This window comes from Oncorhynchus kisutch, linkage group LG30 (genome assembly GCF_002021735.2).
Source record: "Oncorhynchus kisutch isolate 150728-3 linkage group LG30, Okis_V2, whole genome shotgun sequence".
Lineage (NCBI taxonomy): Eukaryota > Metazoa > Chordata > Actinopteri > Salmoniformes > Salmonidae > Oncorhynchus > Oncorhynchus kisutch.
This window is the reverse complement of record NC_034203.2, coordinates 9730860-9748494: the sequence shown is the minus strand read 5'-3', so window position 1 is coordinate 9748494 and position 17635 is coordinate 9730860. Positions and strand designations below refer to the sequence as shown.

At 43.4% G+C, this 17635-nt stretch overlaps 1 protein-coding gene across 35 annotated transcripts in view; it reads left to right on the top strand.

Moving 5' to 3' along the window:
- Window positions 1-3803: 3803 nt before the first annotated feature.
- Window positions 3804-17635, top strand: part of LOC109874984 (kinesin-like protein KIF1A) — a 59017-nt gene continuing 45185 nt past the window's right edge. For 25 of the 35 annotated variants that reach the window (XM_031810400.1, XM_031810399.1, XM_031810397.1 and 22 more), the window contains exons 1-7: window positions 3805-4136; window positions 11841-12029; window positions 14264-14337; window positions 14474-14656; window positions 15460-15528; window positions 16163-16341; window positions 16506-16617. In XM_031810400.1, coding sequence (XP_031666260.1) covers window positions 11924-12029; window positions 14264-14337; window positions 14474-14656; window positions 15460-15528; window positions 16163-16341; window positions 16506-16617 — 723 coding nt within the window. In that variant the 5' untranslated portion in view covers window positions 3805-4136; window positions 11841-11923. Of the gene's footprint in view, window positions 4137-4433; window positions 4572-11840; window positions 12030-14263; window positions 14338-14473; window positions 14657-15459; window positions 15529-16162; window positions 16342-16505; window positions 16618-17635 lie in introns of those variants that run through there. The other 10 variants (XM_031810371.1, XM_031810385.1, XM_031810375.1 and 7 more) reach the window with 3 other exon arrangements.

Here is a 17635-nt window from a genome sequence, read left to right as displayed (position 1 = left end):
TGATTCCTGCGTACAAGCAAAAACTAAAGCAGGAAGTACCAGTGACTCGCTCAAAATGGAAGTCATCAGATGACGTGGATGCTACGCTACAGGACTGTTTTGCTAGCACAGACTGGAATATGTTCTCTGATTCATCCAATGGCATTGAGGAGTATACCAACTCAGCTACCAGCTTCATCAATAAGTGCATCAACGACATCATCCCCACAGTGACCGTACGTACATATCCCAACCAGAAGCCATGGATTACAGGCAACATCCACACCGAACTAGAGGCTAGAGCTGCTGTAACGGATGTGAAATGGCTAGCTTAGTTAGCGGTGCGTGCTAAATAGCGTTTCAATCGGTGACGTCACTTGCTCTGAGACCTTGAAGTAGTGGGTCACCTTTCTCTGCAAGCGCCGTGGCTTTTGTGGAGCGATGGGTAACATTGCTTCGTGGGTGATTGTTGTTGATGTGTGCAGAGGGTCCCTGGTTCGCGCCCGGGTATGGGCGAGGGGACAGTCTAAAGTTATACTGTTACATTGATGCTGTTGACCCGGATCACTGGTTGCTGCGGAAAAAGGAGGAGGTCAAAAGGGGGGTGAGTGTAACGGATGTGAAACGGCTAGCTTAGTTAGCGGTGCGCGCTAAATAGCGTTTCAATCGGTGATGTCACTTGCTCTGAGACCTTGAAGTAGTGGTTCCCCTTGCTCTGCAAGGGCCATGGCTTTTGTGGAGCGATGGGTAACGATGCTTCGTGGGTGTCAGTTGTTGATGTGTGCAGAGGGTCCCTGGTTCGCGCCCTGGTATGGGCGAGGGGACGGTCTAAAGTTAGTACTGTTACACTGCCACTTTCAAGGAGCGGGACACTAATTGGGACGCTTATAAGAAATCACACTATCCCCTCCGACGAACAATTTAACAGGCAAAGCATCAATACAGGACTAAGATTGAATCCTACTACACTGGCTCTGACGCTTGTCAGATGTGGCAGGGCTTGCAAACTATTGCAAACTACAAAGGGAAACACAGCTGCGAGCTGCCCAGTGACGCGAGCCTACCAGACGAGCTAAATGCCTTTTATACTCGCTTCGAGGCAAGCAGCACTGAAGCATGCATGAGAGCACCAGCTGTTCCAGATGACTGTGTGATCACGCCGTCCATAGCCGATGTGAGCAAGACCTTTAAACAGGTTAACATTCACAAGGCCGCGGGCAGACGGATTACCAGGACGTGTACTCAGAGCATGCGCGGACCAACTGGCAAGTGTCTTCACTGACATTTTCAACCTCTCCCTGACCGAGTCTGTAATACCTACATGTTTCAAGCATACCACCATAATCCCTTTGCCAAAGAAACCAAAGGTAACATGTCTAAATGACTACTGCCCCGTAGCACTCACATCGGTAGCCATGAAGTGCTTTGAAAGGCTGGTCATGGCTCACATCAACACCATCATCCCAGAAACCATAGACCCACTCCAATTGGCATACCGCCCCAACAATCTCAATCGCACACCACAATGCCCTTGCACACCACAATGCCCTTGCACACCACAATGCCCTTGCACACATGGACAAAAGGAACACATATGTGAGAATGCTGTTCATTGACTACAGCTCAGCGTTCAACACCATAGCGACCACAAACCTCATCACTAAGCTAAGGACCCTGGGACTAAAAACCTCCCTCTGCAACTGGATCCTCGACTTCCTAACGGGCCACCCCCGTGGTCGTATGGATAGGAAGCAACACATCTGCCAAGCTGATCCTTAACATGGGGGCCTCTCAGGGGTGCGTGCTTAGTCCCCTCCTGTACTTCCTGTTCACCCACAACTCCACCACCATCATTAAGTTTGCTGACAACACAACAGTGGTAGGCCTGATCACCGACAACGATGAGACAGCCAATAGGGAGAAGGTCAGAGACCTGGCAGTGTGGTGCCAGGACAACAACCTCTCCCTCAACGTGAGCAAGACAAAGTAGATGATCGTGGACTCCAGGAAAAGGCGGGCCGAACTCGCCCCCATTCACATCGACGGGGCTGTAGTGGAGCAGGTCGAGAGTTTCAAGTTCCTTGGTGTCCACATCATCAACAAACTATCCTGATCCAAACACACCAACACAGTTGTGAAGAGGGCACAGCAACACATTTTCCCCTCAGGAGACTGAAACGATTTGGCATGGATCCCCAGATCCTCAAAAAGTTGTACAGCTGCACCATCGAGAGCATCCTGACCAGTTGCATCAACGCCTGGTATGGCAACTGCTCGGCACACGAACGTAAGGCGCTACAAAGGGTAGTGCGTATGGCCTAGTACATAACTGGGGCCAAGCTTCCTGCCATCCAGGACCTATATACTAGGCGGTGTCAGAGGGTGACTCCAGTCACCCAAGTCATAGACTGTTCTCTCTGCTTCCACATGGCTAGCGTTATCGGAGTGCCAAGTCTACGCCCAAAAGGCTCCTTAACAGCTACTACCCCCAAGCCATATGACTGCTGAACAATTAATCAAATGGCCACCTGGACTATTTACTTTGACACCCCCATTTATTTTTACACTGCTGCTACTTGCTGTTTATCATCTATGCAAAGTCACTTTACCTCTACCTACATGTACAACTTACCTCGACTAACCTGTACCCCCTCACATTAACTCGGTACTGGTACCCCCTGTATAGAGCCTCGGTATTGTTATTTTATTGTGTTATTTTGATTTGATTTGATTATCTCCACCGGCTTTATGTAATAGTGACAGCTGTCCAGCAGATGGCGTTGAAACATTGAGCTTCTACTACCCTCCTCATTATTATTATTTTCAAATGTTAACCTTCATTTAACTAGGCAAGTCAGTTAAGAACAAATTCTTATTTACAATGACAGCCTACACCGGCCAAACCCGGACGACGCTGGGCCAATTGTGCGCCGCCCCTATGGGACTCTCAATCATGGCCGGTTGTGATACAGCCTCTATGACCGGGCTCTGATAGAGAATATGATCAAGGATACTGTCTATTCAAAATGATGACTTATTAAGTTGATTTGAGAAAGAGCTTCATTAGAATATCTCGGAAGAGAACTACAGTGTCTTGAAAGGAGGAAGATCCCATGAATATATTTACTTCACAGAGATCACTCACGGAAATACAAATACAAGGAATTACATGGTGACTTCTTAGAACATTTCGAACATATCTCTGCTCTCTACTCTGTAATAGTGTTGCAGTCCAGTGTAAATAACACAAATCCTTTGTGTCACTAGACAAAGAAACCATATTTGCCAGAAACAATGACCCAAATTGTTGACTCGTGTCCACACAGCTGAATACTTGAACTCGAACAACAAAGACTTCATTCACTGAACAGCCAGTGGATGCATGTTTGGTGTACTGTATGTGTACATGCATTGACCCCGGGATAGAATTAAAACGTTACTCTCTACTGTTTAGCTTAGTGAGACACCAATGAGATCTACCCCACCTCAAAGTACTCTATCTGTTCTTTGTATCATGGCGGCAACACATGGATCCCTAGCCATTTCCTATCCATCCCAGCCTTTTCATTCCCTGTTTGCTCTCTCCCTCAGTTTCCCCCTCCCTCCTCCCTTCTCTGTGTTGCATCACTGGGTTCTATTATTTAATCCCCCCCCCCCATTATATTACACTGTATTGATGTGTAATATTGTTATTATTGTTGCAATACATTTATTTATTTTCTTAAATAACTGATCTACTGCCTGCTACCACTACGATGATGCCGATGTCATCACTGACTCCCAGCAGCCTTGGCTGAGGCACCTGAGCCATTTTTACTGTGGACCAACCAAAGGTCGTTCTCTTCTGAGCTCATCTCCTGCATCCATCTAGCTCTAGCCTAATTCCTCTCCTCTCTCCTCCCTGTCTACTCCCCTACCCTACCATACCCATGTCTGGCTTGCTGGCAGACAGACTGACGCGCTACTGTGTACCAGGCCCTGTTAGAAACCATTCACCCATAGCCCTGACTGGGGTGGTCTAGCTCTGTGTCTCTTTCTATTGCTCGGGGCGGATACTCCCTGCATGGATACACCGAGGGAGGCTGTTAGCTGATATCGACGGGAGGAAAACATATCAAGGAGGAACCCACTGCTGTCGTCGAATTCGAGGCGGTTAGGTAAAACGATTGCGATGTGTTATTTCCTGATGAGATGTTGTTTTTTGATCATGGCCTTGGGTTGACGCAGTGGGGAACCAAGGGTGGTGCTCCGCTCTTTCTCAGGGTTGAAACAATTGTTTTTACAGGTTTACAGAATAACCTTGTCAATAGCCTATTTAATTCAATCTGATTCACAGTCAAAACAAACAACTACATCTGATAATCCTGCATTTGCTAACGTGTCGCAGGGATGAATTTATGGGCGGATGAATTCAATGACATCGATATTTACAGTGGGCGAATAGCATAGCACCAAATGAAGTGATGGCCAGTAGCCTATTGCTTTGACAGTGCGTTTGCATTGAGGTGCGGCAGCGCAAGATGTTGGAGAAGACAATATTTACGCTATGAATTTTCGGTCTTTTCGAGTGTAAACAGAAAACCACGAACTAGGTCGGTGCATAATATTTGTCAATTATGTAATTTATGTACTTATTACATTTTTTTTGTTGCGGGCTGTATGTTTTGTGATGCTGGCAAAAATATATGTGTTCTGACGGTGTGTAGAATCTATTGCTTTCTGTAGAATCAAGGAAATCATGAAACGTAACAAGCCAAACTATTTTGTAATGGATGGGACATTATTTGGTCAATAGGTCTACCGACGCAGGCCCTAATTAGGCTACATATTGGCATTGTCAGCTGCTGCGTTGTAGACGAAAATATTTAAATACCCATCGAGAATGAAAATAAATAAGAGCAGTGATCGATTGTACAGATAGCCAAGCTAGTTTGCCCTCATGTTGGTGCTAGCAAACAGGCTATGTAGTGCTACACATTGCTTTAAATTGAAAAATTAAAATACTGTATTAAAATACTGTATTACCTATTTTGCTGTATATCTACAGCAGCATACTGGGAATTATGATGCATTGTGGGATAATGTGGTTTGCAAAATAATCTCTGTCTCATTAACATATTTTGAGGTGCGCCTTGTAAAAGGCTATATTTTCTTGCACCCATTAGTTAGAATGCTGTACCCTACATAATACAGTAGTCTACATACCAAATATATACAAATATGTATATATTTGTTCTGTATATCTACAGTAACACACAGGCTACTGTACTGTTAGATATGTACTGAAACACAGTACCACCCACAGAATACAGTGACAAACTGTTTTGTGAATTTAAAAACCTTTCCCTGTAAATCTACAGTAATATACTGTAATTCAGTACTCCCCCAACATAATATTGTACCATACTGTAATTTTGGAGTGCCAAAAGCATTTTTCGGGTTTATGGTATTGTTGTGGCCCATTAACACATGTCAATAATGGGCCCGTAATTTGGGGCATTCCTGCATGTGGGCATTCCCCCTCAAGCATTCCATTGATTCCTTCATGAACAGCCCCCCGCTAGCACCGTAGGCTGGGGTGACACTGTGTAGCTAGCTAACTTGCTCGTTAGGGACACGGTGTGCTAACAAGCTAACTTGCTCGTTAGGGACACCATGTGCTAGCTAGCTAGTTAGTTAGCTAGCGAGCACACAGTGTCGCCACCGCCTCCCGGACTACCAGACTAGCTGGCTAAGCTAGCACACAGTGTCCTTCGCTCTCTCCTGTTGAACACCTACCCCTGCCGTCATTAACAGAACTGCGAGAAAACTGCGCCTGACAGGCGAGGACAAAGGACACTGTCTACTGGTGTATGGTTAGCTAACTACCGTTGTCGCCCCCTCCCCTTCTTCTCTGGGGTTTATCGGCATCCAACATTATTGTGCATTAACGCCATCTACTGTACTGGAGCGCCCAAAGTCTCCCGCCTGTCCTAGCTTAAAAATGTAACGTTATACAGTGCATTCGGAAAGTATTCAGACCGCTTGACTGTTTCTACATTTTGTTACGTTACAGCCTTATTCTAAAATGGATTCAATTGTTTTTTCTCCTCATCAATCTACGCACAGTATCCCATAATGACAAAGCATTTAGGAATTCTTCTAATTTATATAAAAAAAGAAATATCACATTTACATAAGTATTCATACCCTTTAATCAGTACTTTGTTGTAGCACCTTGGCAGCGATTACAGCCCAAGCTTCTTGGGTATGACATTACAAGCTTGGCACACCTGTATTTGGGGAGTTTCTCCCATTCTTCTCTGCAGGTCCTGTCAGGTTGGATGGAGAGTGTCGCTGCACAGAGATGTTCGATCGGGTTCAAGTCCGGGCTCTGGCTGGGCCACTCAAGGACATTCAGAGACTTGTCCCGAATCCACTCAAGCATTGTCTTGGCTGTTTGCTTAGGGTCATTGTCCTGTTGGAAGGTGAACCTTCACCCCATTTTGAGGTCCTGAGCGCTCTAGAGCAGATATTCATCAAGGATCTTTCTGTACTTTGCTCAGTTCATCATTCCCTCGATCCTGACTAGTTTCCCAGTCCCTGCCGCTGAAAAACATCCCCACAGCATGATGCTGCCATCACCATGCTTCACCGTAGGGATGGTGCCAGGTTTCCTCCAGACGTGACACTTGGCATTCAGGCTAAAGAGCTCAATCTTGGTTTCATGAGACCAGAGAATCTTGTTTCTCATGGTCTAAGAGTCCTTTAGGTGCCTTTTGGCAAACTCCAAGCGGGCTGTCATGTGCCGTTTACTTGGGAGTGTTTTCCGTGTCGCCACTCTACAATAAAGGTCAGATTGGTGGAGTGCTGCAGAGATGGTTGTCCTTCTGGAAGGTTCTCCCATCTCCACATAGGAACCATCAGGTTCTTGGTCACCCTCCCTGACCAAGGTCCTTCTCCAAGAATTGCTCAGTTTGGCCGGGCGGCCAGCCCCTGGAGAGTCTTGGTGGTTCCAAACTTCTTCCTTTTAAGATTGGTGGAGGCCACTATGTTGTTGGGGACCTTCAATTCTGCAGACATTTTTTCCTGCCCTTCCCCAGATCTGTGCCTCGACACAATCCTGTCTCTACGTACAATTCTTTCGACCGCATGGCTTGGTTTTTGCTCTGACATGCACTGTCAACTGTGGAACCTTATATAGGCAAATCATGTCCAATCAATTTAATTTACCACAGGTGGACTCCAATCAAGTTGTAGAAACAGCTCAAGAATGATCAATGGAAGCAGGATGCGAGTCTCCTAGCAAAGGGTCTGAATACTTATGTAAATAAAGGTATTTCTGTTTTTATTTTTAATAAATTAGCAAAAATAATCTAAAAAACTGTTTTTGCTTAGTTATTGTGGGGTTGTGTGTGTAGATTGGTGAGGGAAAAAAATATGTAATCCATTTTAGAGTAAGACTGTAAAGTAACAAAATGTGGAAAAAGGGAAGGGGTCTGAATACTTTCCGAATGCACAGTAAGTATAAAGAGAGGTTCCTGAAGATGCAGGAATTCCCCAAAATTGCAGTCCACAATTTGCACCCTCCTCACAAATTTGGAGGTATACCTTGTAAGAGGCTACACTTGTTTCACCTGTTAGTGAGAGTGCTGTACCAATGTAAATGAGATGTGTTTGCTCATTTTTACAAGACTGTATATAATCACTATATGACAAATGTTTCTATCCCCTTGCCATGTTTGTGAGTTTAGTGTTTGTTGTTCATTTCTGATTGTCTAGTTCACTTGCTTTGGCAATGTAAACACATGTTACCCATGCCAATAAACCCCATTGAATTGATGTGCGGTAGTACTTTCCTAACAATTAAATGTATATATGGAACAGATCAAAGTGGCATCAAGTTTCAAACCTTTAATGATTGAATGTTTAGCCATGTCCTTTCGATCTTTTTTGTCCTGGGAGTCACTGCCAGTTTAGACCTTGGTTATGGCCTCTACAAGTTCAAGTGAAATAAAACGGCCAATTGGTATGCTGATATATATAATTACATATTTGATGTTAGCAATTGCTGTACTTTCATTACAGTAACATTTAACAATAAAGTACTGTCTGCTGTATATTTACTGCAGCATTCTCAAAAATATAGTGTATTGTAGGAAAATGTTGTGGGAGGGGAAAGCATCACTGGCTCATGAACTTATTTTGAGGCGTGCCTTGTAAGTTATTTCATGCACCCGATATGTTGGAGTAGTTTTCTAGCTGTTTAAGGTGTATAAAGAACACGTCAGTGACAGCAGGTCTTAAACTTCAAATGGTTGAATATTTATCTGTGTCATTTTGATCTGTTTTGCACTGTAATCCCAGCCAGTTTGGAAGACTTTCAGGCCTCTAGAAGTGCAAGTGCTACACAAATGCTAACATGCTTACAGTTGCATTTACTTTTTTTTTTAACCCGTGTTGCGCTGTCATTGCTCAGAATTTTACAGTAACTTACAGGAAGCTAGTGGCAAGTTACTGTGAACATAGCAATATACTTTGCACTAGCCAGAGATGTGCAGAGATACATCAGAACGGTATCTTGTAACAAATCCAGGTTCATTTGAAGACCAATGCATCCTTAACTACAACAACATTCCCAGTAACGGTTACAGAAAGGGTTTACTTGCTATGACTGTGCTAAATACTGCCTGTTGTTGGCACTAGCTACTGGCGCTGAACATCTTCAACAGTTTACTTATCACTGTGCTTCCAGTAATGCACTGTAAATTCTAGAAATCCATAATGGTACTGTAGTCAGGTGTTCCAGTAATATGCAGTAAACTTGTGTTACGGTAAAGGGCCTGTAAATCTACAGTGATTTACTGGTTTTTGTGCTGCCAGTAATTTACTGTAAATATTACAGTATTTCCCCCCCCTCCCCGCAGTGTAGATATTAACAGCCAATCCAGTAGGGTCTGGAAACTATAGTGAGCTTCGGACAATAGCAACGTGATGTCGCTTTCCCCATCTTTGTTCCCACCCTGGCTGCAGTTCAAACACTTAAAAGACACACCCTCGTCCACTTAACCTCGCCTTATGCCCTTGGGGGAATCCCCGTCGCCACCTTGGCGGGCGGTCCAAATTGTTAGCCAAGCCCCTCAGCCCTCGTTTATAGTCGTGTTTGCGATTGTACAATTATGTTCACTCCGGGGCCTGAAACTCCCCTTAATTCAATTTGTGACGGTTGTACATTCGCTAAGGAAATCTGCGAAAACTTAAAAACAACATCAATGGAGAAGTCAACATACAAGTGCAAGTCAAAATAAATGCAAATAAGTTAGAAATTGTGCTACTAATGACGGCACAAACACGTTTTTGTTTGTTTATCTTTTGGAAATTGTACAAATAAAACATTTTCCTTCTTCAGAAACTCCAGCTAGGCAGGCTGACGTTAGTTTGCTAATAAATTTTCTAGTTATCACACATTAGGTGTATATTAATAACGATATACAGTATGATGACACTCGTTTTCATAACAAAAAAACAGGAAGCTAAATATAATAGCAAGGTGCAATAATTTGCTGTGAGAAAAGTGAAAATCTATTGTAACAGAGACATAGTGAGTCATGAAGCAGGTGCAGTTGGTGAGTTTAATAATAACTAATGTGGCGAGATACAAAACAAGCGCAGCGTCTGGACAAGAAAACAGAACTAATACTGTCTGTTGAATGAGGCTACAGAGTGCTAGATAAAGGGGAAGTAATCAAGGCAGTGATGAAGTCCAGGTGTGTATAATGATGGGGCGCAGGTGTGCGTAATGATGGTTGCCAGGTGTGCGTAATTCTGGGTTGCCAGGACTGGCGCTTAGTAAACCGGCTACGTCGTGCGCCGGAGTGGGAGAGTGGGAAATAGACATTTATTTCCTATGATTTATTTCATTTCCATGATCATTGCAGAATAAATTCCTCACCTTTTCTGACTGTGATGTTTTCCTATTTGCGAAATAGCCTATAGGCCTTCAACAAGTTAAGATAGGTTACCATTTGTCCCATCTCTCATTTAATTGCACCCAGTTTACAGTAGTAAATAGATAAGCTATTTAAAGTATTTCGCTCTATTTGATCCGAGACAGTTCACCTTTTCCATTGACGTTTTGTAGGCTATGTCTGAATACTGTACTGTCAAATTTCCAGAGCAGACAATATTTCACTTATAAACATAATACATGTATCATAACCATTGCAAAATAAATCCCTCACCTTTTATGGCCACGATGAGTTCATATTCCCCAAGTAGCCATACAACAAATTATTGTGCGCATCTCTCATTGTGCCTATTCGATATTATAATTTCACATTTGTATGTCTGAAAGAGAGTGCGGTTTACATACAGTAGAATTTCACAGGTGAACAGACAGTTGATCTTTTGCATTGATGTGTGTAGGCTACCACTGTATGTGGGCCTACTGTAGGCTAGTTTAGATTAGAAAGTAGAAAATGTTTCAGAATTCGCAGACAGTGCCGCATATTTAGGTTCATGAAAAAGTAAATACAAAACATTATTGAATTCAAACAATCTGTTTACAGGTTCACAACAATGTGCACTTGTTGTTGTCTTTCAGAAACGGTCAGATACAGCAAATGTCACTGCAAAAGAAAACATTCTGCCAACACCTCGAAAGACATTTGATCAAGTTCACCATGCAATGCTATTTCCTTAGATACAGTCTTGGCCTAATTCCAATTCCTCCCCAGTATACAGAAAATAAGGGTGTTATAGTCACTATAAAAGGGGTTATTTGCGGAGGGATAGGATTCTACCAACAACCGTTTTGATCAGAAGAACCCTTTTTGGAAAACTACCTAGAACCTTTAACATCCAGTTTTTGGAAGTCTTTGATGATTCCTTGGAAGGCAAGAAGTGTTCTACAAAGACCCATATATCATTTTTCCCAGCATGCTCTATTGCAGGTAGCGTTTCAGAATGGTTTGTTTTACTGTAATATCTGTGTTTTTGCATGTACATTGATTGGTTGATACATTTTATGTTACACAAATATAAATATCATACAGTTTTCTAAACGAATCCACTCTGTTAGTAATTGGATTTATGGCACCCGTTACTGAGATGGTTGAGACAGTTTAGATGTTTGAGGTAGTCTCGATATCCCATCTTCCCTACCTTGGTAGTCCAGAATGCAGGTTGCGGGTGATTAACAATTCCACTTGTTGGATATCCTAACTCTGGCTGGATTGCAGTAAGAATTACACATCACTTTATAAGTCAACATTGTAAACCAGGAGATTCTTAACATCACTGTGTTAGGATAAAACTTGGCCCTTAAAGAAAGGTCTTCTGATACAGTAAATATTATGTATTGTCATAATAAGGCTGATGGGCTCTATACATTCATAAAAAGTGTTCTCGTTAGAACCCTTCGTAGATGGCTTAGGAAGAACCTTTAGATGATAAAATGGTTCATGGTAGAACCATTCATAGACGACTCTAGGCAGAACCATATTTTATGCATGGGGTTCCTTGAAAAACCCTACATAGAGGGTTCTAGTTAGAACCCTCTGCAAAGTGTTCTACCCAGCACCAAAAAGTGTTCCCCTATGGGGACAAACCGAAGAACCCTGTATGGTTCTACTTGGCACCTTTTTTTCTAAGAGTGTATAATGCTCGTTCACAGTTTCACGACATGTTTGATTCATTACGGGAATCAAACATGTCGCCAAGTGCGCCAAGTTTATACTTCTCAATATTTTTGTGCGTGCGCAGTCTTTTCAGAAATTGATTTGAAAAAAATAAATAATAATTCTTAGATGATGGCATTACAAATTCGTTCAAATTAGATCTTCAATCAAATCACCATCTCACTATGGCTTCCCTCTCCACAGGTGTTAGGCATCTACCTGGTGACAAGCCCCTCCTGACTGAGCCCCTCTATAGTCGCGGGCGCATCCCCCCACTGACAGGCATCATGGCGGGGGCTTCAGTGAAGGTGGCTGTCCGGGTCCGTCCCTTCAACTCTCGAGAGATCGGGAAGGACAGCAAGTGCATCATCCAGATGTCAGGGAACACCACAAGTGAGTATTGCATATTTGCATGATAAGAAATGTCTATTATATTGTCATTGGTGTAAGAAAACACATGGACCTGAGGTCTTCAGCTTTGCTCTTTCATTGTAGGTTACTTCTTGATTAACCTGGGATGGATGTTAATTGGCCCCCAAATCAGAAGGCCTATCCAGGGTTGGGCTACCACAACCAAAACAAAACATTTCTATTGAAGTATTTCAAATCTAAAATATTTTAGTTGGGCCAAGTCAACTGATGAGGAAGTGATTTGGGGTCCGCCATGCTTACGTACTGGTAGGGGAAATATTAGTCTATGTAGGTAATGTTCTATACTAGTAAGATCTCTGGAATATGTATTGATGAATCCTTGAAAGGCCTTCCATTGGGATATACAGCATTTCCAGTCTGATAACTCCAGGCAGAGATGTTCTCATCAATAATGAATGTAGTTTGATGAAATATTTACTAATATGGTCTGCTTTAGATTGGGCTTTTAGGAGACAGCCTCATATGGCATTTTAAATGGTTTTGGAGGTGCTATACATTCGATCTAACACCATCTCAAGCTTATTTGAATAAATTCATCACTTCACAACATAGACCCTTCATGATGGATTCCGATCATCTCTACTGTAGAGAATCACTGAAACATTGCGCTTCTGCCATTTTCTGCTTGGTGCTCGGAACACATGCTTGAAAGCGACAGGATGGTGGGTAGTGAGGCGTGCAACACATGAGACAAAGGCTCCAATGAGAACTGAGAGCCTGTCTCTGTGTATGTGTTTGTGGGGGTGACCTCTAGAGCTTCTCATCCCTCATCACGTAGCCCAGAGGGTCCAAAAGGCCTTGTTGTTTCTGTCTCAGCTGAGACGCTAGGTCAGATGATATGTGTGTGTGTGTCATATTCTGCTTCTTTGTGCCTGTCAACGGTCTGATGATGACCTCATTCCCACAGTCTTTAGCATGGCACAGATTCGGAATACTCAAAAATGGCTTCCTTTCCTCTGGACCGTTGAAAGTAATAGGGAGGACGGCAAATAGCAATACCAACCATCCTCTTCAATTTCACCTTTCCAGTCAATACAAGCGAACAAGGATGAACTAGAAAATACGAAAGGAAATAGGAAATAGTTGTCCTACCCTCTCTCTTGGATGCAACTGTCTCAGGAGGACTGAACCACATTATTCTGTTCCACACAACAAAGACTTCCAATTTGGCTGATCACATATCCCTATGAATACCTGATACGCAATATATAACCCACAAACCCAGTCTATTGAAGTGCATAAGTGACATCATCATAGGTCAGTCACCACTGTATTAACCAGAGGAACATCATCACTATTGCATCACTGCAGTACCTACACTGAGTACACAAAACCACTCAGTGTAGGTACATAGACATAGACTGACCAGGTGAATCCAAGTGAAAGCTATGATCCCTTATTGATTTTCACCTGTTACATCCTCTTCAATCAGTGTAGATGAAGTGGAGGAGACTGGTTAAAGATGGATTTTTTTAAGCCTTGCGACAATTGAGACATGGATTGTGTATGTGTGACATTCAGAGGGTGAATGGGCAAGACCGAAGATTTAAGTGCCTTTGAACAGGGTATGGTAGTACGTGTCAGGCGCACCAGTTTGAGTGTGTCAAGAACTGCAACGCTGCTGTTTTTTTTCACGATCAACAGTTTCCCATGTGTATCAAGAATGGTCCACCATGCAAAGGACATCCAGCCAACTTGACACAACTGTGGGAAGCATTGGAGTCAACATGCATCCCTGTGGAACGCTTGCTACACGTTGTAGATTCCATGCCCCGACTAATTGAGGCTGTTCTGAGGGCAAAAGGGGGTGCAACTCAATATTAGGAAGGTGTTCCTAATGTTTTCTTCACTCAGTGTATATGGACCACATACAGTAGCTGCTACCAGGAGCATGATCAACTTTTGTGCTTTGGCCATTCAAGCCTTCACAGAGAGGCACTTGCTCAGCTTTCCCCAAACGCCTGGCCTAATTTCAGATTCCACCAGGTCTACAATTATCCTTAAAATGATGACAATGCATTTTGCACTAATGATATCTATGTAGCCAGCCAAAGACTCTTTCTAGTTGCTATTTACATTTGGTCTGCCATAGCCAAGAACTACACAGTGTTTCACCATAGCTTACTTTCTGCTAGTTTATGGGCTTGGTCTGGGCACTTCTCTAACCTTTCTTTACTTGTTGTCTGTGCTTTTAGCAATCATAAACCCCAAACAGCCGAAGGAGAACAAGAGCTATAACTTCGACTACTCTTACTGGTCACACACAACAGTGAGTTTCACCCCATACACCTGAAAGACTTGAATATCATGCGTTTCAAGACCATGCAAGCCATGAGCTCTGCATTCACTCCGTAATAGCTAACTAACGGTGTATTCATACTCAAACACTGTCTTTCTCTCTGCAGCCGGAGGACATCAACTATCATTCCCAGAAGCAGGTGTACAAGGACATTGGGGAGGAGATGTTGCTGCATGCCTTTGAGGGATACAATGTTTGTATCTTTGCCTATGGCCAGACTGGATCTGGGAAGAGCTACACCATGATGGGCAAGCAGGACCAGAAGGATCAGCAAGGCATCATCCCTCTGGTAATCTGGATGGCTGGATGGCTTGGTGGATGGAATGATGGATGGCAGGGTGGATGGAAGGGTAGATGGAATTATGGAATGATGGATGGGTGGGTGGATGGAAGGGTGGGTTGATGGATGGATGAATGGGTGGGTGGAAGGATGATGGGTGGAAGTGTGGATGGGTTAATGGTGGAAGGGTGGATGGATGGGTGGGTGGATGGAAGGGTGGGTTGATGGATGGGTGGGTGGATGGAAGGGTGGGTTGATGGATGGATGAATGAATGGGTGGGTGGAAGTGTGGATGGGTTAATGGTGGATGGATGGATGGAAGGGTGGATGGGTAGATGGACGGTTGGGTTGATGGATGGGTGGGTGGAAGGGTGAAGGCTGGATGGGTGGATGGATGGATGGATGGGTGGAAGGGTAGATGGATGGATGGATATATAGGTGGATGAATGAATGGATGGATGAATGAATGAATTAATGAATGAACGAATGACCAAATGTAGTTAAACATCATATAATGTAAAGTTACTTCATCATGTCAGATACTGGATCTTTGGAAACCCATTTAGTTTCATGCCAAAAACATCAAAGCCTTTTATTGATAATACATATGTTGTGTTCATATCAGGGTTGGGGTAAATTACATTTCAATTCAGAAACTAAAACAAATTCCAATTCCACATTTTCCTAATTGAAAAGCATTGAAGACAATTGGAATTGGAATGTCAGTGTCCTTTCTTAATTGAATGGAATTGACCCCAACCCTGGTTCATATCCGAGTCTAACAATGCTCCTCCATGTTCTCTGCCTGCCAGCTGTGTGAGGACCTATTCACCAAGATAAGTGACAGCAATAAGGAAAACAGCTTGTCCTACTCTGTGGAGGTGAGTGCTCCCTCTAGTGGTTTGAGAATTAGTTTCTGTACAGGACAGGCCTACTGCTTATCAGTGGGGTAGGGCTTTTACCTCTTGGGTGATACATACTGAACAAAAATATAAAGTGTTTGTCCCATTTTTAATGAGCTCAAATCAAAGATCCCAGAAAAGATCCCATACTGTATGCACAAATTTGTTTACATCCCTGTTAGTGAGCATTTCTCCTTTGACAAGATAATCCATCCACCTGACAGGTGTGGCATATCAAGAAGCTGATGAAACAGCATGATCATTACACAGGTACACCTTGTGCTGGGGACAATAAAAGGTCACTCTCTAAAATGTGCAGTTTTGTCACACAACACAATGCCACTGATGTCTCAATTGGCATGCTGACTGCAGGAATGTCCAACAGAGCTGTTGCCAGATAATTTTATGTTAATTTCTCTACCATAAGCCGCCTCCAACGTCGTTTTAGTGTACATTTCCAAGTTAAATGCACTCCATTAATTTTGCTGTGCATATGTTAAGAGTTCAGATAAGAGTGTCTTCTCTGCCCCAAGGTGGTGTTGCTCAATAGACATTTGATTGGCACTTAGTTATCTTGATTGGCACTTCTATAGAGTATTGACAACCTCCACAGGTGAGCTACATGGAGATCTACTGTGAGCGTGTGCGGGACCTGCTGAACCCGAAGAACAAGGGGAACCTGCGTGTGAGAGAGCACCCCTTGATGGGGCCCTACGTGGAGGACCTGTCCAAGCTGGCCGTTACCTCCTACAATGACATCCAGGACCTCATGGAGTCTGGCAACAAGGCCAGGTAAATGGGACTTAGAATGGATGGATGGATGATGGATGGATGGGTGGGTCGGTGGATGTGGGGGGTGGATGGACTGGATAGATGGATAAATAGGTGGATGGATGAATGAATGGATGGATGAGAGATGGATGGATGTCACAAGGTTAAATGCTTTCTTCCTTCAGGACGGTGGCAGCCACCAACATGAACGAGACCAGCAGCCGCTCTCATGCTGTCTTCAACATCATCTTCACGCAGAAGAAACACGACATGGATTCAGAAAACACATCTGAGAAGGTACTGCGCAGACTTAATAACCAGGTTCAACCTTATATTCAAGCTACTGCAATAGGTTGAGGCCATAGAGTTATAAACCCCTACAGATGTAGGATCTTAATTTGATCACTCTTGTTGCTGTGAAATTTGTAGTGCATTCCAGGTTTCAAAGGGCTTTTAAAGTTTGTAATTTCCACACCAAAAGAAATCAGACATGATTCACCCTAAAGAAAAATGTATTGACCTCTACAAAAAATGTCCATTAATTATAATCCACATAATAACTCACATTTCATCTTGCTGCTGGGATTATTTTCCTGCTGTAGCAAACTGTCTCAAATTAAGATCCCTCAAGATGCCTCAGGATTTTGGATTTTGGAGGATTTTGTAACACTTTGACCTATGCATGGTTTATAACTCTATGATTGAGGTCTATATTGCCATGCTATCTGGACATCCACTGTGTTATCGTTCATGATAACACTACTCATTACAGATAAGTCCTCAAAGAGAGTTTCTCAGGGCTACCACTGTGCATTTGGAATCTGGGCATTTCCCACTGTGATATCAAATCAAATCAAATTTATTTATATAGCCCTTCGTACATCAGCTGATATCTCAAAGTGCTGTACAGAAACCCAGCCTAAAACCCCAAACAGCAAGCAACGCAGGTGTAGAAGCACGGTGGCTAGGAAAAACTCCCTAGAAAGGCCAAAACCTAGGAAGAAACCTAGAGAGGAACCAGGCTATGTGGGGTGGCCAGTCCTCTTCTGGCTGTGCCGGGTGGAGATTATAACAGAACATGGCCAAGATGTTCAAATGTTCATAAATGACCAGCATGGTCGTATAATAATAAGGCAGAACAGTTGAAACTGGAGCAGCAGCACGGTCAGATGGACTGGGGACAGCAATGAGTCATCATGTCAGGTAGTCCTGGGGCATGGTCCTAGGGATCAGGTCCTCAGAGAGAGAGAAAAAAAGAGAGAATTAGAGAGAGCATATGTGGGGTGGCCAGTCCTCTTCTGGCTGTGCCGGGTGG